This window comes from Octopus sinensis, linkage group LG3 (assembly GCF_006345805.1).
Source record: "Octopus sinensis linkage group LG3, ASM634580v1, whole genome shotgun sequence".
NCBI classification, from domain to species: Eukaryota; Metazoa; Mollusca; class Cephalopoda; order Octopoda; family Octopodidae; genus Octopus; species Octopus sinensis.
In genome coordinates this window covers 69,202,318-69,229,668 of record NC_042999.1, presented here as the reverse complement: position 1 = coordinate 69,229,668, position 27,351 = coordinate 69,202,318, and the positions used below count along the sequence as shown (strand labels likewise).

Below are 27,351 nucleotides of genomic sequence, written 5' to 3'. Positions count from 1 at the left end.
TCTGTGTAGGGTGAATGGTTGAAGAATGAAAATATGTTTCTTGGGTTGCGTGTAGAAGTAATTGAACAACACTCGTGAATATTTAACAGGAGATTTTATTATCGCACAGAAAGACAAAGTACATTGACCTTTTACAGACAACAACAGCAATAAATACATATTGGGAGACAGAGAGAGAGAGAGGTACTTCTTGGAGTTTACAGCAAGCTATTGATATAGCAACATGTGGCTTACTCAACATAACTGGAAATAACTGTGCTATATTCATGACAACAGGGGTTCCTGTCTACTATCTGTACCACCTGCCGTAGCCACCTTCCTGGGTTGTCCAGTTGGTTGAAGTCAAATTCTAGAATGTTCAAGAAAATCTGTCCACGCCGTTGCTTCATGCTGATTGGTCACTTAATAGATCAGTTGTGTGAAACTATGGTGGTTTGCATGTGATGTCTGACCACATATCCAGGGATTCAGTTTTGAATCCCCACTACAACATAAAGGCAAAAATGTTTGCCCTCTCCAATTCTCTGCTAACGTCTACCCATAGTCCTCTCCTCTAACATTAACAGTGAATAATGTGGCTTTATTCTCTTCAATTTATACAGGTTATTTTCTGTTGCATTTGCATCAGCTTTCCAGTTGCAGAAGATGCATTGTGCTGCAGGCGGTGAGCTGGCAGAAACGTTAGTGTGCCGGGCAAAATGCTTAGCGGTATTTCGTCTGTCATATGTTCTGACTTCAAATTCTGTCAAGGTCGACTTTGCCTTTCATCCTTTCAGGGTCGATAATAAAGTACCAGTTTCGCACTGGGGTCGATGTAATCGACTTAATCCGTTTGTCTGTCCTTGTTTGTCCCCTCTATGTTTAACCCCTTGTGGGTAGTAAAGAAATAAATATATTTTATATTGCATTTAATGTAACCTTTCATGTTCCAAAGAAATTTGATGTTCAACTAATGTTTTAAGCTCAAAAAAATTTTTTTAAATAAAAGGAAAGGTTATGTATCTAACTGGAGTTTTAATTCTCTTTAACTTTTCTGATACCAACTCACCTATAACCATCCCTGGTTCTAGGCTACAAACTTCCTGGTTAAAAAATGATCTAAATTAAAACCTTCCCTTAAAATTTCATGCCAATTTATGTTCCAAATAACCAGTTTAATAATGACAAAAATATTCCACTAAATTCTTCGTTATTTTCAAAATTAATTGAATCAAAGACAGCATATTTCAACAAGAATATGGTAATGAAAGGGTTAAATTATAACTGTTGCTTTAAGAGCTCAATTTTCTGTATTTTCGTTTTTTGGTTTATCTTTGAATTCTTCATAGTAGGACTCCTTTGAAAATTTTAAACTCCTAAAAAAAAATGTCTCTGAATTTGTTTTATAATGATTTAGAGATTTTTTTCTTTTGTATTCTTTTACTTTTCTAGATATTTCAGCATGGAGGAGCCATTTAACCTTCAATAATATACAAATTTATTGAGTTTCCTTTAAATTTTATTGCGGGTATGGTTATGTCATTCATTCTCTGGTTTGCTGCTCAGTCACATGGTTTCAAGTTCATCCCCACTGCATGGCAGCTTAAGCAGGTGTCTTCAACTATCACCCCAAGCCAACCAATGGTGGTGGAAATCCCTGGTATTCTCAGCCCCCAGACCATATCCTTGCAGACTGCTATGAGGACGGAGATGGCTATCTGCAAGTATAAACTCCATGAGTCAGAGTGGCTGTTTCTCTGCATCTCGCCATCCTCCACAGCAACGCCTTTCCATTTTGTCCACTGGGACAGTGAGACAGACTGACCAGCCTTTTCTTGATATTCCTTGGCAGTGAGGAAGAGAAAAGATACGATGATTTGGGCTAGGTCTCTTACCAAATTTTAAAAATTCTTTCATTAAGCATTATGATACAAAAGCAAAAAACAACAAAAAAAACAAAGTAAAGACACTGCTACACCAACAAAGTAGAAATACTGTTGAATAATTTAGAAGACTTCAAACCACTGCCTTGTGATGAGATTTGGTAAAAGGAAACTGAAAGAAGCCTGGTGCAAAAGTAGGTATACAGTTATGAAAAAAGAAAACACCTAGAGGTGCAGGAGTGGCTGTGTAGTAAGAAGCTTGCTTCCCAACCACATCGTTCAGGGTTCAGCCCTACTATGTGGCACCTTGGGAAAGTGTTTTCTACTATAGCCTCAGGTCAACCAAAGCCTTATGAATGGATGTGGTAGACAGAAACTGGAAGAAGTCCATTGTATATATCAACTACATATGTGGAAAATCGGTGTGTGTTTGTTTGCGGCGTTGTTAGCAAACTCCTCCTACATCGTTTTATTGATTTTGATGAAACTTGACATGTGAGTGGAACTCATGTCTGGAAACCTCATGACATACTTAGATTGTTGAAAATATTGATAATATGGCCCCTTGAAGGGACCTTTAAATCTACCTCATATAACTATTTTTTAAACACCCAAGGGAAATAACCCATAGCACCTGTACAATATTTTTTTTAACACTCAAGGGAAATAACCCATTTCATTGTTTATGTTCGATTACTTTGAATTACCGGGTACACCAGCTAGTATATATATATATATAGGTAGGAGTAGCATGGATTGATTCATCTTCTCTTCGAAACTAATAAGTTTTTAAAAATCTGTGATAAGACTGTGCATCATCATTAAAGAACTTTGGAAAACTGTTTACAACCTATATCTGCCTCTAATGGAACTATCTCCAATATTTCATGAGTATAACCTCACCCACTAAGATGTCTAGAGAACTCAAATGTATTTTAGCTGATGAGTACGGGACACTTTTATCTGCTGCAATTTTTGCAACTTGTAATAAAGCCTGTCTTTGTATGAAACAATTGTACTAAAAACCAATCCATTCTTGTTGCTTATTTCTCGTATATATATATATATATATATATATCCAATTTAAAAGTACCTTTGAATCATCAGGCATTATGCTGTGCTTGGGAAGACCTATTGAGTCAAGTAAAATCAAAAATCAAAATCAAAGCAAATCAAGATCGAAATCAAATTGGAAATTGTAGTTGTGGCTGATGCCACCTGACACGCATCTGTGCTGGTGGCATATAATAATCACCATTCAAGCGTGGGTCAATGCTAGTGCTGCCTGACTGGCACTCCATGCTGGTGGCACATAAAAAGTGCCCACTACACTCTTGAAGTGGTTGGCATTAGGAAGGGCATCCAGCTGTAGAAACCTTACCAAATCAAATTGGAGTCTGGTGCAGCTTCCTGGCTTGCCAGTCCTTGGTCAAACTGTCCAACTCATGCTAGCATGGAAAGCGGACGTTAAACAATGATAATGATGATGATGATGATGTGTTTGTGTGTCTCTATTTGTCCTCCCCCACCATCACTTGACAACCGATGTTGGTGTGTTTATGCCCCCATAACTTGGCAGTTTGGCAAAATAGACCGACAGAATAAGTATTAGGTTTACAAAGAATATGTCCTGGGGTCGATTTGTTTGACTAAAGGCATTACTCCAGCATGGCCACAGTCAAATGACTGAAACAAATAAAAGAATAAAAGAATACTTATTCATTTTTCTCAAAAAAATTAAAATTTACGATAAAAGTATTATTACAGTTATGATAAATAATTATAGTTATTCTTTTCTACTCTAGGCACAAGGCCCAAAATTTTGGGGTATGGAGCCAGTCGATTAGATTGACCCCAGTACACAACTGGTACTTAATTTATTGACGACAAAAGGATGAAAGGCAAAGTCGACCTGAAAGGAATTTGAACTCAGAATATAAAGACAGACAAAATACCGCTAATCATTTCACTTGGTGTGCTAATGTTTCTGCCAGCTCGCAGCCTATAATTGGCATAATATTCTTTTCTACTCTAGGCACAAGGCCCAAAATTTTGGGGGAGGGATGGGCCAGACAATTAGATTGACCCCAGTACACAACAGGTACTTAATTTATCAATGCCGAAAGGACAAAAGGCAAAGTCGACATTGACGGAATTTGAACTCAGAACATAAAGATGGATTGAATACCGCTAAGCATTTCTCTCAGCATGCTAACGATTCTGCCAGCTCACTGCCTTAATTTTAGTTATTATTATAGTTATGATAATGAACTTCTGTCTAGTTTCCTCTGGCTAAATCCAATATAAGGCTTTGGCAAAAAAAAAAGACTAAGTGATATTTTTGTTGTTCATTGGGAAACAGTTTAGTTTCCTTCGAGTTTTTTTCTCCCTGTTTTTTGTGCAATTCTTCAAATGGTTACAATTCCATTGGGTTGGCAAGAAACTAATTCCTTTTCCACAAATAGTTACAATTGTTTTGAATGATTTTTGTCAATGTTATGATTTTTCCCTTTTCACATTTGATAGCCATTACTTTTGGCTTACTCTAGAAGTAAATTGCATGTAATTTTGTTTACAGCAGTTAGTTCAGTGTCAATTTTAACATGAAGTGAAAAAAATGAACATTTTCGCTATATTAAAGGCAAGAAATTTGCTGAGGCTCACAAAGAGATATGTGAAGTTATTGGTGTTGATTGCTTAACAGAATGCACATGTCAGAAATGGTTAAATAAATTCCGTTCTGGAGAATTTTTACTCAAAGATGACCAATGTTGTGGTCTACCTACTGTAGTTGATGATGACCAAATCAAAGTCATAATTGAATCTGATTGTCATATAACTGTACAAGAAATTGCAGAAAGGTTAAATGTATCACACACAACAATTGAAAATCACTTAAAATGTCTTGGACTTGTTAAGAAGCTCAATATTTGGGTTCCACATAAGTTGAAAGAGATTCACTTAACACAATGAATCAATATTTGCAACATGCATCTCAAACGCAATGAAATCGACCTTTTTTTAAATGAATCATCACTGTTGATGAAAAATTGATTGTCTACAGTAACATCAATCAAAAATGATCACGGTTCAAGAGTAATGAACCAACACAAACCACATTGAAAGCTGAATTGCATAAAAAAAAGGTCAGGCTGTCAATTTGGTGGGATTACAAAGGTGTTGTGTATATTAGCTGCTTCCATGGAACTAAATGATCAATTCAGATGTTTACTGTCAACAACTAATGAAACTGGAGGAAGCAATCAAAGAAAAACAGCCAGAATTGGCAAATCGTAAAGGAATCATGTTCTACCATGACAACACTAGACCACACATGTCTTTGCTAACTCGGGAAAAATCATTAGAGCTTAGTTGGGATGTGATGTCACATCCACTATGGAGCACTGACCTTGCACCATCAGATTAACCATTTATTTTGAAGTTTGCAAAACTCTTTGAATGGTGAAACTTTCAATAATGATGATGACCTGAAATCGCACTTGCTTTACCTTTTGGCTGATAAGGACCAGAAGTTCTATAAGTGCAGAATCATGAAGTTGTCAGAAAGATGGCAAAATGTCATCAAACAAAATGGAAAATATATAATTGATTAAAGTTCATTGTTTGTGTGAAAAAAAAATGATTTTTATTTCACACTAAAAAACTGAAATTACTTCCTGCCAACCCAATATATATCATAACATTTTAAAAACGATTTTTTTCTTCATCTAAGACATTTAAAGTTTCCATAGTTAAGAAACCATTTAAAATTTTTTTACACTTTCATATTTCTTACCGAAGAAGAACCTTTCTATGGCAGCTGATGAATGAGGTAATAAAAGTAATTTTGAAATAATTGAGAAATGAAGTTTATCTCCACATTTCTTTCATGAAAAATACAATACCAATATCTCTCTGCTTCTGAAATTTCATTCCCTTGTAAAGTAAGCGCTCACCACTATTAATATCGCTTTCTTTTTTTTCTTCCCTTCTCAAAAAAAATTTTTTAATTTCGTGACCAAAGACATAATGCAATATGGCTGCCTAAAGTCTAAAGTTTCAAAGCAGCTGTAAATTAACAACAATGCTAAATTTTTACAAACTGTTGTATATTATTTTGTTTAGTTTCACATAAAACTGCAATGATTCAAATTGAAATTAATCATGTCTTTTGGGATTTTTTTGCTTTATTTTTTGTTTGTTTTCAGTTTGGATTCTTGAAGAATATTCTAGACATATACAGTCACTTGTGGCTCTAAGACAAGAGAAGTAAAAAAACAAATATTGATAATAATTTTCTTACAGTTCTATGTTTAAAAGATGAGGAATTATGTACATATGTACATTTGACGGATATTTGTCCTCACCTTGTTTGTTAACACATTTCGGCTGATATACTCTCCAGCCTTCATCAGATGTCCTGAGGAATTTTCGAACCTAGGTTCTCATTCCTAAGGTATTTTTCAGTGTTGTTATTATTATTATTATTCAGGTCCCTGCTTGGAATTGAACTTGGAATCTTGGGGTTAGTAGCCCGCATTCTTAACCACTACACACCACGGACATATGGCATAGTGGTTAAGAGTGCTATGTCCATAGAAGGGACATTTTGTGAATGTTCAGAATCTGTCTGTCCAAGGAACGTGTTGTCTGTGCAAAAGTCCAAGTTAGTCCATGGCATCAGCAGCTGGTTGTCTGTCTGGGTTGTGAATCATCTGCATGGTAGAGGTGAGGCATGTGAATCCGTTGGCCATCCTTGACACTCTACAATGAGCCAAAGTACCAAACTGTTTCAATACGGGGCAAGAGGATAAATTTTAGAAAAATCCAGAAAGCTGTATCATGTCACACTTTCATGCGGATTGATCAATTTATAGACTGATCATGTGAAACTGTGGTGACTCAATCATGGGACCTAACTGAGCATCTAGGAGATAGGATTTGAACCCCTGCTACAGGGAGCTTGTGAGCTCACAGGGGGATGGCTAATAACAAGTGGGTACTATGAGGACATTAGATGTGTAGAGATGTGGTTTTAATAAATAGAATATTTAACTCTTTTGTTACTAAATTTCTGTTGATATACATTACCTGTGTTTCAGTCATTTGACTGTGGCCATGCTGGAGCACTGCCTTTGGTCGAGCAAATCAACCCTAGGACTTATTCTTTGTAAGCCTAGTACTTATTCTATCGAACTCTTTTGCCGAACTGCTAAGATACGGGGACGTAAACACACCAGCATTGTATATATGTATATATATATACATATATACGATGGGCTTCTTTCAGTTTCTGTCAACCAAATTCATTCACAAGGCTTTGGTCGGCCTGAGGCTATAGTAGTAGACACTTGCCCAAGGTGTCACAACGTTGCCAATTCAGAAGGGAGTGTGGACATTCTGAATCTTTATTGAAGAACTCCTTTCTGGAAAACACTCATGTTCCGTCTTGGAAAATATTGCTTTTCGTAAATCACTTCCTCAGCACAGCTTGGTCGCACAGATTAATCAAGGAAAATCTCAGATTCTCCCGTAAAACATCTGTAGATTGGCGGTCTTTCTGTGCTGAGATCTGTCAGTTTTGGGCAGGAAACAACCAAAACATGATTGGAGGAGATGGGGTTGAAATTGAGATTGATGAAACGGTTCTGGTTCATCGGAAATATCAACGCAGCAGAATAATCAAAATGGTTTGGCTTTTTGGTGGACTGGAACGCTTGACGACGAGATCATTTATGGTCCCACTTTTGACCGAATGTGGCGAGGGCAACAGAAGGGATGCGGAAACCCTCATTCCTATCATTAGACGCTACATCAGGCTGGGATCAATAATCTATAGTGATTGTTGGCATGCGTATAGTAACTTGAGCAGCATGGGCTATACACACTATCAGGTTAATCACGCTGAACACTTTGTGGATCCCCATAACCCAGCTATTCACACTCAGAATATTGAGTGTTTATGGGGAAGCCCGAAAAAGTGCATTGTTCGTCCCAGAATGAGACCGAATTATCTCAGACAGTATATCGCTAGGTTACTTTTTATATGGGCCATCTCACCGACTCCATAAGTTTCTTTTAAAAGCTGGAAAACTGTACCCGTGTTCCTGAGGACTTAGAGGCATTGGTTTTTGATGTTCAATCACCCTTAAATTTGTCTATCATGAAACGATATTCAACACATATTTATGAAACAATTTGGATACATTTTTACAAGTGCACCTCCACACAGTTCATAAAAAAAAAACCTTAGATTTCTCGCGTGTAAATCACCTACCCTGGCCTCCTAATCTTTTGCAAATCCCTTATTTTTCTTCATAAAAAAGGATTGGGTAGGAAATTGGAACACCACTTCCCTGAAATTATTTGAAAATGTGCATAAATAGGATATATATTGTACAGGCCAAAAAAAAAAAAATACATAAATGACAAAACACACTTTTACTCACTCAATCTCTCCCCCCCCCCCACACTCCACAAAAAATCGAAGAGTACTTGTTACCCGCTAAAATTTCGGTGCGAAAAATTACTAAAGGACAAAACTGTTTTGCAGCTTATCCTGGGATCTATATATCCAATCATTTTAGTAGGTATGAAAAAGATATTGTTTTAATACACTTTGACTGGTTTCACACAAACACTAGCATGTTTTTTTTTTGTCCATACATCGTTACCACTTTGTTTATTATTGTTTTCAAAGTTCTTTGATTTTCAATCTAATGTAATCCACACTATAAAATGTATTTCTGCAAAATGTCGTCTTAAAATATGTGTAAAGAAAGGGGGCTGATGCAGTTTCGCACCTCACCTTCAAAAATGCATTTTTTAAAAAAGATAGCCAAATTTCAATTAACAGTTCAACACCACTTTTTTCACGGTAAAACAATAGTTTTTCTGTGAGAGCAGTTAAATTTGCCAGATGCCTTAAGCTAAGTAAAATAGTGTCTTCACCACTTGACCCTTCTAACCTCTTCTATTTCGCCAATATCACAGACCTCCAACGAATTCTATTGTTGGAGAAGCGAGTTGGTGAAAACTCATTGACAGCGACCATTAGGGACAGAGTGAGAAAGAAGGTTATGAGACACAACATCACTTGACTCTATAACTTTTACTAGCTCAATTTCTTTTCTCTTACAACATCTACCCGTGGGTTGCAACTATGAGAATGTGTACACACATACAGGCCGAAATTAACTTTTCTTTTTACCTTGCATGCTTTTCCATTTACTAGTTACACATTTCAGCCCATCGTGGTTTTGGGTATATACAATGTGACGGTAAATAAATAACCTTTTCTAATCTAAACATTAACCCCTACATCTTGACCCGCAAAATTCGGATCATGTGAATTTTCCACCCTCTTGGAAACTATTTTCCCCACAAATTTCTTTATAATCGTAATGTATGCCATTTGAAAGGTATTTCTATAAAATTTCATTGAAATCTCCACCCTCACCCATATTCCTAAAAGTTACGAGAGAAAAGCTCGGATCTTGTGAATTTTCCGAAGTCCTTCCCCTACCCTTTTGGAAAAGAGTTTCCACACAAATTTCTTTATAATCGTAATGTATGCCGTTTGAAAGGTATTTATATAGAGTTTCGTTGAAAAATAAAAGCATATTCCTAAAAGTTACGAGAGAAAAGCTCGGATCTTGTGAATTTTCCGAAGTCCTTCGCCTACCCTTTTGGAAAAGAGTTTCCACACAAATTTCTTTATAATCGTAATGTATGCCGTTTGAAAGGTATTTTTATAGAGTTTCGTTGAAAAATAAAAGCATATTCCTAAAAGTTACGAGAGAAAAGCTCGGATCTTGTGAATTTTCCGAAGTCCTTCCCCATCTCTTTTGGAAAAGAGTTTCCACACAAATTTCTTTATAATCGTAATGTATGCCGTTTGAAAGGTATTTATATAAAGTTTCGTTGAAAAATAAAACCATATTGCTAAAAGTTACGAGAGAAAACCTCGGATCTTGTGAATTTTCCGAAGTCTTTCCTATACCCTTTTGGAAAAGATTTTCCACACAAATTTCTTTATAATCGTAATGTATGCCGTTTGAAAGGTATTTATATAGAGTTTCGTTGAAAAATAAAAGCATATTCCTAAAAGTTACGAGAGAAAAGCTCGGATCTTGTGAATTTTCCGAAGTCTTTCCTTTACCCTTTTGGAAAAGATTTTCCACACAAATTTCTTTATAATCGTAATGTATACCGTTTGAAAGGTATTTATATAAAGTTTCGTTGAAAAATAAAACCATATTGCTAAAAGTTACGAGAGAAAAGCTCGGATCTTGTGAATTTTCCGAAGTCTTTCCTATACCCTTTTGGAAAAGATTTTCCACACAAATTTCTTTATAATCGTAATGTATGCCGTTTGAAAGGTATTTATATAGAGTTTCGTTGAAAAATAAAAGCATATTCCTAAAAGTTACGAGAGAAAAGCTCGGATCTTGTGAATTTTCCGAAGTCTTTCCTTTACCCTTTTGGAAAAGATTTTCCACACAAATTTCTTTATAATCGTAATGTATGCCGTTTAAAATGTATTTATATAAAGTTTCGTTGAAAAATAAAAGCATATTCCTAAAAGTTACGAGAGAAAAGCTCGGATCTTGTGAATTTTCCGAAGTCCTTCCCCTACCCTTTTGGAAAAGAGTTTCCACACAAATTTCTTTATAATCGTAATGTATGCCGTTTGAAAGGTATTTATATAAAGTTTCGTTGAAAAATAAAAGCATATTCCTAAAAGTTACGAGAGAAAAGCTCGGATCTTGTGAATTTTCCGAAGTCCTTCCCCTACCCTTTTGGAAAAGAGTTTCCACACAAATTTCTTTATAATCGTAATGTATGCCGTTTGAAAGGTATTTATATAAAGGTTCGTTGAAAAATAAAAGCATATTCCTAAAAGTTACGAGAGAAAAGCTCGGATCTTGTGAATTTTCCGAAGTCTTTCCTATACCCTTTTGGAAAAGATTTTCCACACAAATTTCTTTATAATCGTAATGTATGCCGTTTGAAAGGTATTTATATAAAGTTTCGTTGAAAAATAAAACCATATTGCTAAAAGTTACGAGAGAAAAGCTCGGATCTTGTGAATTTTCCGAAGTCTTTCCTATACCCTTTTGGAAAAGATTTTCCACACAAATTTCTTTATAATCGTAATGTATGCCGTTTGAAAGGTATTTATATAAAGTTTCGTTGAAAAATAAAAGCATATTCCTAAAAGTTACGAGAGAAAAGCTCGGATCTTGTGAATTTTCCGAAGTCCTTCCCCTACCCTTTTGGAAAAGAGTTTCCACACAAATTTCTTTATAATCGTAATGTATGCCGTTTGAAAGGTATTTATATAAAGTTTCGTTGAAAAATAAAAGCATATTCCTAAAAGTTACGAGAGAAAAGCTCGGATCTTGTGAATTTTCCGAAGTCCTTCCCCTACCCTTTTGGAAAAGAGTTTCCACACAAATTTCTTTATAATCGTAATGTATGCCGTTTGAAAGGTATTTATATAAAGATTCGTTGAAAAATAAAACCATATTGCTAAAAGTTACGAGAGAAAAGCTCGGATCTTGTGAATTTTCCGAAGTCTTTCCTATACCCTTTTGGAAAAGATTTTCCACACAAATTTCTTTATAATCGTAATGTATGCCGTTTGAAAGGTATTTATATAGAGTTTCGTTGAAAAATAAAAGCATATTCCTAAAAGTTACGAGAGAAAAGCTCGGATCTTGTGAATTTTCCGAAGTCTTTCCTATACCCTTTTGGAAAAGATTTTCCACACAAATTTCTTTATAATCGTAATGTATACCGTTTGAAAGGTATTTATATAAAGTTTCGTTGAAAAATAAAACCATATTGCTAAAAGTTACGAGAGAAAAGCTCGGATCTTGTGAATTTTCCGAAGTCTTCCTATACCTTTTGGAAAAGAGTTTCCACACAAATTTCTTTATAATCGTAATGTATGCCGTTTGAAAGGTATTTATATAGAGTTTCGTTGAAAAATAAAAGCATATTCCTAAAAGTTACGAGAGAAAAGCTCGGATCTTGTGAATTTTCCGAAGTCCTTCCCCTACCCTTTTGGAAAAGAGTTTCCACACAAATTTCTTTATAATCGTAATGTATGCCGTTCGAAAGGTATTTATATAAAGGTTCGTTGAAAAATAAAAGCATATTCCTAAAAGTTACGAGAGAAAAGCTCGGATCTTGTGAATTTTCCGAAGTCTTTCCTATACCCTTTTGGAAAAGATTTTCCACACAAATTTCTTTATAATCGTAATGTATGCCGTTTGAAAGGTATTTATATAAAGTTTCGTTGAAAAATAAAAGCATATTCCTAAAAGTTACGAGAGAAAAGCTCGGATCTTGTGAATTTTCCGAAGTCTTTCCTATACCCTTTTGGAAAAGATTTTCCACACAAATTTCTTTATAATCGTAATGTATGCCGTTTGAAAGGTATTTATATAAAGTTTCGTTGAAAAATAAAAGCATATTCTAAAAGTTACGAGAGAAAAGCTCGGATCTTGTGAATTTTCCGAAGTCCTTCCCCTACCCTTTTGGAAAAGAGTTTCCACACAATTTCTTTATAATCGTAATGTATGCCGTTTGAAAGGTATTTATATAAAGTTTCGTTGAAAAATAAAAGCATATTCCTAAAAGTTACGAGAGAAAAGCTCGGATCTTGTGAATTTTCCGAAGTTCTTCCCCTACCCTTTTGGAAAAGAGTTTCCACACAAATTTCTTTATAATCGTAATGTATGCCGTTTGAAATGTATTTATATAAAGTTTCGTTGAAAAATAAAACCATATTGCTAAAAGTTACGAGAGAAAAGCTCGGATCTTGTGAATTTTCCGAAGTCTTTCCTATACCCTTTTGGAAAAGATTTTCCACACAAATTTCTTTATAATCGTAATGTATGCCGTTTGAAAGGTATTTATATAAAGTTTCATTGAAAAATAAAACCATATTCCAAAAGGTTACGAGGGAAAAGCTTGGATCTTGTGAATTTTCCGAAGTCCTTCCCCTACCCTTTTGGAAAATATTTTCCACACAAATTTCTTTATAATCGTAATGTATGCCGTTTGAAAGGTATTTATATAAAATTTCATTGAAAAAAATCCCCATATTTTTCTTCATATTCGTTTCCTACACATTGTTTTACATCCATTCCAATATTTTTTTTTCTTTGATTTTCATTTTGGGGTCATGATGAAAACATTAACCAAATTTGGAAATGGTCATATCTGCTGTTGAAAGCAGGAATTTGAAGAAATATTTTGGTTGAAAAATGTGAGTGTACTGAACAATGTCGATAATTTAACTGTCATTTTGCCACCATAAAACGAAAGAATTCCAATTTTTGTAAAGGAGCCAAGACATTTTACAATTGTCCATTTGACAAATTAGCAAAAATTTAACAATATTCGATAATGTTCTGTTTCAAGCATCCAGAAAATGGAGAGAAGAAAAGGAATTCTGATAAATCGACACAATGAAGTTAAAATGTTTAACAATAACTGATTAAAACTCAGCACTAAAATGAAACCGGGTATTTACCAATAACTTCCAAACTTGTTGTATCCGTCAATGGGATGAAATGATAGGGCCGCTCACTGGAACTTTTATCCAGCTTGTATCTCTCTTTAGTGCTGCTTCAAGACACCTGCCATTGTCAGGATGTTTTATACCATTTTTTTTCCTGCTGGAGAATGTTTATCCAGTTTAGAATGAAGAACAAAAGTTAATGGGTCATTTAATCCCAGCTAATGCTTTGTGGTGGTGGTAGTGGTGGGTGAATGAATAAAGGTTGACAGAGACCTTGAATATATCGTCCAAAAGCTACGCCAGAAGCATCCATCAGCCGAGAAAGGGGACATATTTGGTATCGGTAATTTAATTTTAAAAATGGCCTTGAATAATTTCTCTTCAATCTTGTTCTCATGTTCTCTTTCCCGCTCACGTAACAAATAGAAGTCATTTGAGCAGAGTGTGGATGAAATAAAACGACCGTTGAAATTCACTTAGCCAAAAAAAAAAAAAAAAAAAAATGACCTAATTTCCATATCTAAGTAGAAACTGCATTAACTGTCGATAAATCAACGATATAAGCAAACACAAACTTCGGATAAGAAGTCACTTCATGAATAAATCTTTGGACAGAATTTGCAGAAGTCCGGGACCCAAAAAGCATTCTAACGAATTCATATGGTCCAAATGGCCGTCTTTCGAATGTCGAATGTTTCCGTTAGCAAGGGAAGATGCATTTAAATATTTCAAGTTCAATTGAAAAAAAGATATCATTTGAAAGCTGGAGCAGGTATTTCAGTAGACGGGGAGGGGGGGCATGGTGTGTGCGTGCGTGCGATGTGTGTGTGTGTGTGTGCGTATGTGAGCGTGTGTGTGTGTGCAAGTGTGTATTCACACTATGTTAGTAATGAAATGATGGCCTGAAATATGTGGCTAAGACACTAGTAAAGCAGATATGCTACAATATTGCTTATTAAGCAATATTTAAAAAAAATACTTTTTCGGTAGGGTTCCGTATAACTCCCTAAATCATATCTCCGTAAATATCCATTGAAAATTTACATTTTAAAGAGTTACAGAAAAAAATGAAAATAAAATTCGACAAGTGACTGGAAACACCACCGAAGACATTTTGTATATATATTTTTTATTTTATCGACATAATTGTTATGTACATCATTGAAAATGTAACTCTGTAAAATATCATTAAAAATATACATTTTAAAGGCTGTTATGAATACGAATCATCACCATCGTTATCGTTATTCATTTTAACGTCCACTTTTCCATGCTTGCATGAGTCGAACAGAGTTTATTGAGCCTGATTCGCTACAGCTGGATACCCTTCCTGTCGCCAACTCTCATCTGTTTGCAAGCAATGTAATATTTACCCATGGTCAGACATTTTTCACAGGAAAAAAATCACACAAAAAGAACGATGGTGACATTCGTTTACAAATATCACTCGGTGTCTAGACAAGGAGCAAAATGAAAAAGGGGTGACTGTGGCTAAGGCCCTGGTAATATCATAATATGGTTTCAAACAAGTGATGATAAAGAGAGTAAAAAAATACGAAGATACAAGTCAAAGCTGACAACCACATTTATTTCTCCGCTAATAGAAGATACAGCAAACTGGTTCACATAAAGTATTATATTTATGAAAATACACGGGTTCCTCACGCAGCTTGAACAAAGATGTATGTGGGAAAAACACAAAGCATGACAACAAAAATCTCTGCTGACAATTCTCTCCTCACTGCGAACGTATAGCAGAATAAAACTTGCTCAATGCTGATGACTCGAAGCCCATTATACAACCCACCTCACTGAAGAAATAGCGGGAAAAAAACGTCCTAACGGTAGGTTCGAACCGACCACACTTTTCTGGTCGTGCAAGTGTTCTGATTGGCTGACTAGAAGCATCCAATCGATACGAACGGGTATGGTCGAGTGAATGCTTGCAGAAAACGATGGTGATTAGCCAAAATGTGGGCACTAAAAGGTAAACTGTATACATGCTTGCTACACCATCTACCAAATCCATTCACAAGGTTTTGGTCGGCCCGAGGCTAAAGTTGAAGACACTTGCCCAACGTACCACGCAGTGGGATTGGACTTGAAATCAAGTTGACAAGCAAATTTCTTAACCATACAGCCATGCAGGGGTGGACTGAGAGTATTAAGGGCCCTCAGGCATAACTGTTTACCAGGCCTCTTAGCATTGATATCAGTAGAGTTAACATGTAGAGAGCGGGCCCTTCAGAGCTCCGGGCTCTCAGGCAGTTTCCGATTGACCGACTGCTCAGTCCGTCCCTGCAGCCGTGACTTCGCCTATATAAGTAACAAAAAGGTTAAGGTGGGAATGGACATCTACATCCTCTCGGCTCCATGACTTATGACCCAGCGGAACATCTAGGATGTGATAGCTAGAGGGGCAGTGGCCTGCACGAGCAACCGACTCGTACTTATTTACAACAGAATAAACTGGAGCAACATGAAATGAAGTGCCTTGCTTAAGAATATAATGCATCATTCAGTCCAAGAATTAAATTCATTACGACGACGAGCCGATCCATGTAATGGTTTGGCAGTAATATTTCTTCGTTATTTTTTTTGTTGCTGTAAATGTGCGAAGAAATTTGCAGTGTGTGCAAATTTTGCCTTTCTTTGCAAAATATGTGTGCATCCATGTGAGTCAGCAATGCTCAAATTTCCTCGATTAAAAAAGGTTTAGTTCTATAGTAAAGAGACGAGGAATTTCTCTTTTACTCTTTTACTTGTTTCACTGCAGCCATGCTGGAGCACCGCCTTTAGTCGAGCACATCGACCCCAGGACTTATTCTTTGGAAGCCTAGTACTTATTCTATCGGACTCTTTTGCCGAACTGCTAAGATACGGGGACGTAAACACATCACCATCTGTTGTCAAGCGATGTTGGGGGGACAAGCACAGACACACAAACACACACACACACACACACACACACACACACGCACGCACACACATATATATACGACAGGTTTCTTTCAGTTTCCGTCTACCAAATCCACTCACAAGGCTTTGGTCGGCCCGAGGCTATAGCAGAAGACATTTGCCCAAGGTTCCACGCAATGGGAATGAACCCGGAAATGGTTGGTAAGCGAGCTACTTACCACACAGCCACTCCTGCGACGAATATTTGTCCTCATCTTGTTTGTTGTTAACACAACATTTCGGCTGATATACCCTCCAACCTTCATCAGGTGTCTTGGGGGAATTTCGAACCTGGTTCTCATTCCTAAGGTATTTTTTGATGTTATTATTATTATTATTATTATTATTATTATTATTATTATATTATTATTATTATTATTATTATTATTATTCAGGTCACTGCCTGGAATCGAACTCGGAATCTTAGAGTTAGTAGCCTGTGTTCTTAACCACTACGCCACGGGCATATGGCGTTGTGGTTTAGAGCTCACACACACACACACATACACGCACGCACACACGCATACACACACACACACACACACACACACTCACGCACGCACACACGCATGCATGCATACACACACGCACGCACACGCGTGTCAGGTTATAATAAAAGCATTAAATTGAAGAATTGCTCAATACTTTCTCGTAGGACATATATTTATTATACTGTTACAAGAAGGGGAGTGACAGTGACTTCGAAGTTACATTTATATGTGAACTCCCAGTTTTCGTCTTCCAGATTGACTCACATCACGTTGGTCAGCCCGGAGCAAGAGTAGAAGAAATTTGCCGAACCTAAGACCACATAGCTACGAAGCGAACTTCTTTACACAAGAAGTTCGCTTTACGAGACCCCGAGTTTTATTTTTCAAGCACAAGATCCAAATTTTGAATGAAATGCAAAAATTTCTACCAGCATAACAAATGCTTCTGCGTGTTACCCAGAAATTAGCGAAAAATAAAATGCATCTTCTAAGTAAACAACTCCGTCTACGAGTGCTTGTGAATTGGCAATCGCATCTGCAAATAATGATGTACGCGAGTCTAGTGCGAGTGAAAGTGAATTCTATTTATCTATCTATCTATCCGCTCAGTCGAAGTCGACTCTCGGTCACTCGTTGGATCAGTGTCCTCCAGTCAGTTCTATCCTGGGCCGCTTCTTTCAGATTGGCTATGTCCATTCCGGTATCCCTCTTGATGGTGTCAAGCCAGCGGGTTCTTGGTCGGCCTTTTCCTCTCTTGCCACTGACCATTCCGAGCATGATGTCCTTCTCCAGGGATTTTCTCCGCATAATATGACCGAAATAGTGAATTAGAAAACAATTATAATAATAATATTTTTATTATAAATGATCTTGTCATTCTTTTTACTTTACATAAAATATTCTTTACAATCTATTGTCGTTTTATTGCCATTTATTTACAAGTATTATAAATTTTATAGGTAAAATATTTTTCGCGAACGAATTACGATTTATAACATCGCTACTATGGGAAATTATTGCTCTGCTTTACGAGCGGTCTCCGGGAACAAATGAACTCGTATGTCGAGGAATTACTGTAAGCGCCTGTTAGCATAAATTAGCTTCCGGCATTAAAGCCATTGTAGTCTGCTCACACCGTAGCATCCACGACATCATTTAACATTCGCTCCACGTGTATTTGCTGAAATGTAAACATAGCTTGTCAGATGCAGGCGGATGACAGAATCAGCCATCGTAACACAGACCTGACAGGTACAAAATCAATCGTTCTGTTTACATAAAAATTTGTTGATAGAAATAAAAGAGTTTCGAATTTTTTAAATTATAGTATTTATCTTTATTTCTTTTGCTTGTTTCTGCGGCCATGCTGGGGCACATCCTTGCAGGGTTTGTCCAACAAATCGACCCACGTATTTATTTGTAACTCCGGTTCTTATTCTATCAATTACTTTTGCCGAACGGCTAGGTTACGACGGTGTAAACAAACGAAAGCCGGTTGTCAAGGGGGCGTGTCTTAGTTTTGTGTTTGTCTCCCGCTATCGCTTGCCGTTGGTTTGTTTACGTTCCCGTAACTTGTCGGGATTCTTTTAATTTCCGTCAACCAAATTCACTGACAAGGCATTGGCCGGCCAGGGGCTATAGTAGAAGACACTTGCCGCCAAGGTGCCAAGCAGTGGGCCTGAACACAAGACCACATAGTTGGGAAGCAAGCTTCTTAACCACACAGCCACGCTTAGGCCTATATATCTCAATGTTTATATACAAAAAGGCGGGATGACCATGGCCGGAATAACTCATAAGTCTACTCAGTCAGTTCCCTGACTTAGGGATTAATCAGAAGACCGAACATTGCTCTACTACCACCACCACTATCAGCAACAACAGCAAGGAGGCGCAATGGCTCAATGGTTAGGGCAGCGGACTCGTGGTTTCGATTCCTAGACCGGGCGTTGTGTGTGTTTATTGAGCGAAAACACCTAAAGCTCCACGAGGCTCCGACAGGGAGTGGTGGCGACCCTTGTACTCTTTCGCTCCAACTTTCTCTCACTCGTTCTTCCTGTTTCTTGTCCCTGACTTCCTACGCATACGCTGAGCCTGGATGCGCATTCATCCATCCGTCGATGCTCTCGGTGTCGGGAGTTGACCTGCTTTCTCTTCTGCGGGTCTTGCGAATAGCAAAGGACCATGTTTCGGACTTCTCCCACTAAGGGACGAAGACCGCTTCTCTCAACAAACAAACAAACAAACAAGCAACAACAGCAACACTACAACTATTACTACAGCTGCTGCTACTGCTGCTACTACTACTACTGCCGTCACCCCACCCTTCCCTCTCCAGAAGTCTGCTTATTCAATTATTAGATCATGTCAGTCTCTTTGAAATATTCTCCTTCCTTCTATTATATTTGTTACTTTTGTTTTCACTTCCACCCCTCTCTCTCTCTCTCTCTCTCTCTCTCTCTCTCTCTAATTCTATGTCTATCTTTATCATCCTCCATCTCTCTCTAACGCCATATCTATCTTCATCATCCTCCTCCTATCCCCACGATCTTTTTTCTTTCTATCTCTCCTTTCACGCTCACTTACTCTCTAGTATTTCTCTTCCTCTTTCTCCCTCTCTTCACAATTTTCTCTCTATTCATTTCTTCCATCTCTTCCCCGCTTTTAACTTCTATTCACTCCATTCCTCCCCTTCACCCTCTTTCCTTTCTCTTCTTATTCCTTCATTTCACTTCAAGCAACTCCTCCTCCTCCACCTCCTATATTTTCTTTTCCTTGCGTTTATCTTCCATTTTCCATCTGCTTTAATCTTTTCCTCTCACCATGTATTTTCTATAACACTCCATCTCTCTCATTATTTCATCATTCAATCTTTCGTCTCTATATCTCCCCCTCTTTCGCTGTCTTTATCTCAAACTCAGTCCCATCAGTATCATCTATCTCTCCCTTCCTGTCTCTCTCTCTCACCTTTCTCTTTGTCTCTCTTATCTTCGCTCTCCGTCTTTCCCCCTCCGCCTTCTCTCTCTCTCTTTGTATACACACACACATCGCTCCACCTCCGTCCTACTCTCTATCTTCCCCACCTTACTCTTAATCTTTATCTCTCTCTCTCCCCACCTCTCTATTAATGTTTATCTTTTCCTCTCATTCTTCTCTCTCTCTCTTTATATATATATAGATATATGTGCACCTTTCTCTTAATGTCTCCCTTCAATATCTTTTTCTTCATCCTTCTCTCCCCTCTCTTGCTATCTTTCTCTCGTCTGTCCTATCACTATTCTCTCTCTCTTTCTCTGCATTATTCGCTATCACTTCATCTTTTCTCTCTATTTCTCTCCTATCATCTCTCTCTCTCTATGCTTATACTCAGCACTTCTCTCTCACTTTCTCTTTTTTCAGTCACTTCTTCCCATTCCTTATTCAGCTTTCTCTATCCCTTCTCTCTTTATCTTTCTATCCTCTCTTTCACTCGATTCTTCTCTTTCATTATCGCTCTATTCTTCTAGCTGTTTTTCTTTCCCCTTTCTTTTCCTCATTACCTTTTATCTTCCCTCTCTCTACCTTTCTCTTTCTATCTTCGTCTTTCTATCCTCTCTCTCTCTCTCGCTCGCTGTTTTTCTATCTATTCTGTCACTCGGGCTTTCTTCTCTCCCACCTTTCTCGCTCCCTCTGTCTTTCTTTCTCGCTCTCTCTCTCTTTTTCGCCGTCTTTCTTCCTTCTCTCTCCCTGACTTTCCTTGTCTTTCTATCTCCTCCGCCACTCAACCCTGTCAAGTTAAGTCTCACCCTCACCTCATCTCACCCCTTACACAACCAGTAATCAAACCAAATACCTCACCATCACCACCACCACCACCACCACCACCACTACCACCAGCTCCAGAACCTCATAAAAAAACAAATGAAAAACAAACTTATAAATATAACAAATATGAAAGTTTATCATCCCCACATTAAACGAACAACAATTCTGTCTGTTGGAATGTATATTACCGCCACCAAGTGAGTCTTCCCCATTTCCTACCAACTCAGTCTTTTACTTAGTGACAAAACTGACATTAAGGAACAACCATCTCCGCCGTCCCCGCCACCTTCTCTCTATCTTTCTCTCCCTCTCTCCCATACTCTCTCTTAACTCTCTGCTCCTCATCCACCACACCACATCTAAAAAAAACCATGTATACTTTACCTGTGTTGAATCGAGTAAGTTACTTCTCTTTTGTTAAAATTCTTTCTTTTATTACTCTTACTCATTTAAAAAAAAAATTTCATTACATAATTTTTTTCCTCTGCGATATTTATTTATTTTTGGCTTTATTTTTATTCTGAATGAGAAGTATTAAAGTTCATTTTCTTGTGTGTGTGTGTGTGTGTGTGTGTGTGTGTGTGTGTGTGTGTGTGTATACAGATTTGGTAGTGCAAACAGGATAAATACAACTCAAAACATGAGTGTTTTTCACTGTTAATCGGTAAAAATTAACGAAGCGACTCAAGGGCCGCCGGTTTCCTTCGTGCACAAATCTTGGCTCCTTTTGCCCTATTAAAAATAAAACAGCTACGTGTGTGTGTGTGTGTGCATATACATATGTGTGTATGTATGCATGCATTTGTACACATATATACATACATGCATACATAAATAAAAGGTAATGTGTTTGCATTCTTTTCTCTATTCTTATAGCATGTCTCTTTTATTTCATTATTTCGTACTCAGTAATTCTACAAACTAAAAATAAGGAACTCAATATATTCTTCTAAGTATGTGTGTGTATGTGTGATTTGAGAAGGCGCGTGGCTTAATTGCTCGGGTATTCGGCTCACGATTGCAAGGCTGCGAGTTCGATCTCCGGCGGCGCCTTGTGTCCTTGAGCGAGATCCTTTATTTTACGTTGCTCCAATCCTCTCAGCTGGCAAAAATGAGTTGTATTTGTATTTCAGAAGGGGCCCAGCTTTGTTACATTCTGTGTCACGCTGAATCTCCCTGAGGAGGTTACGTGTGTCTGTGGAGCGCTAACTCACTTGCACGCAAATTTCACGAGCTGGCTGTTCCGTTGATCGGATCAACTGGAACAAGCATCGTCGTAACCGACGGAGGGTCAGGTTGTGTGTAATTTAAAATGTTTTTTTAAAAATATTTATTACTAACATCCTTTTGGAGAGTGATAAAAAAAAAGCTGTTATAAATCGATATATTTTCTGTGGCTAATTTAAACAGGCTCTACCCTCCCACAAACTATATTGGCTCTGTGCCAATATTAGAAATCAATCTTTATTTATTAACACGAACCGTCGTTGAACAAAAGGTAAGCTGTTAAAGAAGGGATATGGCAGTCAGGTTTCGAGTCATGACTGACACTGGTTCATTTTACATATACACCAGCCTGCTGGAAATAGCAGCCAAATCTTCTTCAAATCTTGCTACCGTCTTAGAAAAAGAGTAATATATTGGTCAATATAATGAAAGGTACACTAAATACCCGAATAAAAAAAGATAAAGGGTTTTAAGGGATGTTTCTGACTGGAATGTCTTTCATTACAACAAGACAGGTATGTCACAATATAGTTTTGCTCCTAGTCAAAAAGAAAAGCTGTAATTACGTGAAAGAGACAACTTTCTTTTTAAAAGGTAATAATTTGTCCGTTAATAAAATATTATTAATGTAATTTAAAAACAACTTTACTTTTTAATTTCAGTTGCACATGTTTAATTTTTTTTTTTTATCTTAAAATCATTTTGCTGGTTCTTGTTGCACCCTTTTGTTACCATATTTCTCTTGAAATACATTGTCTTTCTTTCAATTAATTTTTAAATAAATTAAGAATTTAACGAAATAACTTTTTAATAAGGGGACGTGAAGTAGTGGGTCAAAAACTCTCTTGGATAGAAGCAACCTTCGACTCCCCCCCCCCCATCCAGCTATTATTTGTAACTAATTACTTTGTGTACCATCGTTATTAACAATTCATTTCATATCTCTGAAAGATTCTAAATTCTTGTGATGTCGAGAAAAGACTTTGTCGTTATTAAGCTGGTGTTTGGAACACAAATTAGCATGAAATTTTGACAGATGGTTTTGATTTAGATCACTTTAAAACAGCGAATTTGTATCATAGAATCAGGGATGGCCTCAGGCAGTTTTCTTCTAGAAGGCAGTTCCCTACCTGTGTAGAATGATAACTGAGAAGAAGGCAAAGAAATTACCATGCTTTACATTATTAAAGACACTGCACTCGGTGGTGAAACTCCAGCATGAAGTTCAAGAGTTTTGCAAAGCATGGAGTTAATATACTGTCCAGTCTGACCCAGAGCGGTAGTGTTTGTCAAGGGCCCTAGTCGTAGATCAAACAATAGAAGGGTCGGGGTATGCGGATATTTTTTAAAATACTTCACACAGTGATGACCGTGATCTGCATATTTACGGGTTGCCCTTATGCAAGGCATAACACCCGTTCAGTCATCTTGCCAGGGATACGGCAATGTCATGGGACTGCAGCATGGTGGGTTGTGAAAAGGCAGCGGAAGAACTTAACAGAGCCAATTGTGTCTCTTACATTGATGCTGAGCGGAGGAGTTCTATAAGATCAATGGTCAGGGTCACCAAGCTTTATCAAGGGAGTACCTTCAATACATCAATAGGGGCTGTGTCCACGGTTGTGTAATTAGCGAATGAAAGATTCATTATGGCTCAAACTCCCAGTTTAATTCATGATAGAATTGGATGGCGGCAGAGTCACGGAAATCCGTGCAAGCAGCGTGACCGGATTTGTAGAAGGGGCATCCTGCGGCTAAGACATACAGGAGCGATGGGAGGCCAGGCCCTTAGACATATATCACACTGGTGTGTAGACATGCCCTAATATCATGTGAACCAGTCAGTTTGTCTATGAGTTAAATAGGCCCCTAGCCTCAAAAATAATTTGGCCGGAGATCGGAATTAACTGTAACTAAACTGGGAAAGGCAATGAAAAACCATTACTGTATCTTAAGAGAGATTACGAATCTTCATTCAGACTTTAGTATGGAGGTCTAAGACAGCTGGCCTCTTGCTGGCCCCTATAAACATATATATCTTGGACTACGTTACCCTTTGTGTACTTTTTAGTGTGAGTTGAGGGATATTTCACTGCTATTTCTAGCAGGTTCCGTAACTATGTTGAAACTCGCTTGTTGACTTGTAAGGAAACTGGTTTTTGTTGTTGAGTACTTAATCAACCCTAAGAGTAAATAACCATAGTTTAGGGATTATAGAAGGGAAAGGGAATATCTATAATTTAAGGATTAGGGCTAGAAAAAATTCATAGTGTCGGGATAACATGATGGAAGGAATAAAGATTAAGGTGTAAGAGCTTTGCTTCAAAAGTTCATACACATATTAAATTCGCATTCAAGTTCTTTGTCTTCTTTCTCCTTTTTCTTCTCCTTTCTTGCTCTTCTTTTTCTTCTCTCCGGTGACCTTCCATCTACACCTGGAAAATCTTACTTTAGTTTGTATCAGCATTAAATCGGTATTAAACCTACACTCCAGACTCTAACCCATAAGTGTTCTGTCTTCCCTCTCTCTCTTTGTCTTTTCTATTGCTACGATAATGGCCTCTGTTCCTCAGAAATGATTGATTTTGTACCTCCACTATTAAGATACATCCTTAATCTATTTCCCTCTAGTTAACTCTCTCATATCGTCTCTGATGAAGGGATATCCCTAATATCCCCAAAACAGCTGTAAGACTTCCTTTCACTTTATAAATGTCTTATAAATTCCACACAGCCTTGCTTTTGTTGTCTCATTTTATTTGATACACACACAAAGATAATCTGGAACTCGACTGAGGAAAAAAAAACTCCTTGTTTTCTTTGTATTGTCTAACTGGATGTTTTGTTGTACCTTTTTCTATCACCTAACTGGCTGAATGTTTTGCATTCTTGTCCCATTTTGTATTATATATATATATATTGCCAATACCACCTAACTGGCCCTCGTACCAGTAGCATGTAAAAGCACCCACTACACTCTCGGAGTGGTTGGCGTTAGGAAGGGCATCCAGCTGTAGAAACTCTGCCAGATCAGATTGGAGTCTGGTGCAGCCATCTGGTTTGCCAGACCTCAGTCAAATCGTCCAACCCATACTAGCATGGAAAGTGGACGTTAAACGATGATATAACGGCGTATGTACACTTTGGTCTCTATATACATACATACATACATACATACATATATATATATATATATATATATATATATATATATATATATATATATATATATATGTATATATGACAGAATGAGATAAAAAATCCAAGGCTCATTCTGTCAATTTATATGTATGTTTATATGTATGTATGTATGTATATATATATATATATATATATATGCATGCTAATACATGATTCACGCTGGTCTCCTCATTCGCATCATTATTGAACCTGGAGCTTAACTATAGTCTATCTATAGCACTTACTTAGCATTACCCAACACCTTTTGGGGTCTTCTTGACACCAATATCTCTCACTCTCATACCCTCAATATATATATATATATATGTGTGTGTGTGTGTGTGTGTATATTTGTGTGTGTATGTGTGTGTGTGTATATATATTCATATTTTTGCATGAGTATGTCTGCATTATTATTGTTATTTATATTAATTTATGACTATAACTATTTTATTTTATAACTATATCTATTTTTATTAATGTGTATGTTTTTAACTTTAATCGTACACTGTATTCTTCCTTTTTGATGTTTTCTTTCTGTTTTAAATATGATTAAATTTCTTTGTAGTCCTTCCCTGACGATATTCTCACTTGTAGTAATTAGCTAAATTGATTTAGTTAAATGAAATTTAATTTGATTGATTTATGCTGCACGTGATGAATTGAAACAATTGTAGGTCTGGTCTTGTCAATGTGTTAATAAACTTTATTAATCTTATCTCCATCTTTTCACTTGGTTTTATATATATATACATATATATATATAAGGACACACTCATACACATACATGTAATGTAATATGTGTGTTTATAATATATTTATTATTGTAATCGTCATACAACGTAGTTAATGCCTATTGTTATGTTAACCGGTGTTACCTCCGATATGGCAGGTAAATTTGGAAGTATATTTTTGCCCCCATGGGTGGTAATATCAGGAAATGTGGCATACATAAATACATTTTTACTTTTGTCAAATTTCTTTGGGCAGGAACAAAATGATGAAATGAATACTAATCATCAAAAGGAAACCATCCATTACCTTAAAATCAAATTACTCATTTGTGTAGTTCCTTGCATAAATGTCCTCCTCTTTTTGCCTCCTCCTCCTCCTCCATCCATCCCTTCCTCCCTCTCTCCCCCATCCTCCTCCTCCACCACCACCCTCCATCCCCCCTCTACCGCCCCTGCCCCTTCCCCTCCGTCACTTAAATTCTTTCTCACTGTGTTTGTGTAGCATTCTTTTACTCAATGCCTGCCACCAAGCCTAGTATGAGCTCTCATCATACACCTCTTGTGTTAACTCTCTTTGTATATCCCATTTAACTTCTCTACATATGATATAAAGCATCACTGCAGAAACCAACCAACATATATACTATTTTTTATTACAAATTCTCCATTTTAAGTTTTTGTTTTCATATTCTTTTTAAAATCTATAAAATATTGTCAAATTATCAGCACATAACACCACCACACCATACAACTCCTGAATTCTTAAAATTGCTGACTTGTCATCATCATCATCATTTTCCATGCTGGTATGGGTTGGACATTTTGACAGGAGCTGGTAAAGGGAGGCGCTGCTCCTGGTTCCATTCTCTGTTTTGGCACAGTTTTGACAGCTGGATGCCCTTCCTAATGCCAACTACTTTACAAAGTGCCCTGGGTACTTTTTACTTGCCATCAGCACCAGTGCTTTATATGTGGCACCAGCAAGGATGTCTTTTATGTGGCTTTTTTTTTTACATGACACTATCACCAGTGCTTTTTAAGTGGCACTAGCATGGGTGCTTTATATGTGACACCATCACCAGCAGCGCTGGATTAACCATTTAGCAAAATAAGCACGTGCTTAGGGCCTCAAGGGAAGGAGGGGGTACCACAGAAATGGTAAATGGTTTATGGCACAAATGAAATCACTTTAAACTTGCTAAAATAATATTCGTGATGCCTTTATCTCTGCTATGTATAGGTGCAGATGTGTTACCTAAGATTAATTTTGAGGATCTGATCAAAGACTTTGCAATTCAAAAAAAGTAGGAGGAAAATTTTCAAATATAAATAAATTGGAATTAAACAAAAATACACATTATTTTCCCTCTTACTGTTTTGTTTCGTTTTTAAAGATAAAAATTTATTTTATGGTTTGTTATTGTTTATATTTTGAATTACGTAATTTTTTTTATGGGGGCACCAAAATCTTTTAAGTGCTTAAGGGCTCAATGGGTCTTAACCTGGTCCTGCTCACCAATACCCTTTATGTGGCACCAGTGCTGGTGCTTTTTGCATGA

The 27,351-nt window shown here is 37.0% G+C and overlaps 1 protein-coding gene and 1 long non-coding RNA gene across 5 annotated transcripts in view; one reads left to right on the top strand and one right to left on the bottom strand.

Annotated features, from left to right (window-relative positions):
* Nucleotides 1–5,061: 5,061 nt before the first annotated feature.
* LOC118762745 lies at nucleotides 5,062–18,098 on the bottom strand. The gene is made up of 3 exons (XR_004998496.1): nucleotides 18,086–18,098; nucleotides 15,202–15,205; nucleotides 5,062–5,256 (listed from the first exon to the last, which is right to left on the bottom strand). It is a non-coding gene; the product is annotated as an uncharacterized LOC118762745 (long non-coding RNA).
* Nucleotides 18,099–20,553: 2,455 nt separating this feature from the next.
* LOC115209341 (N-acetylneuraminate lyase) overlaps nucleotides 20,554–27,351 on the top strand; it is a 200,886-nt gene continuing 194,088 nt past the window's right edge. For 2 of the 4 annotated variants that reach the window (XR_003881323.2, XM_036501066.1), the window contains exon 1: nucleotides 20,554–21,049. Coding sequence is in view for 2 of the 4 variants with exons in the window: in XM_036501066.1 (XP_036356959.1) it covers nucleotides 21,023–21,049 (27 nt within the window). In the remaining 2 variants the exon portion in view is untranslated. The remainder of the gene's footprint in view (nucleotides 21,050–27,351) is intronic. The other 2 variants (XM_029777706.2, XM_036501067.1) reach the window with 2 other exon arrangements.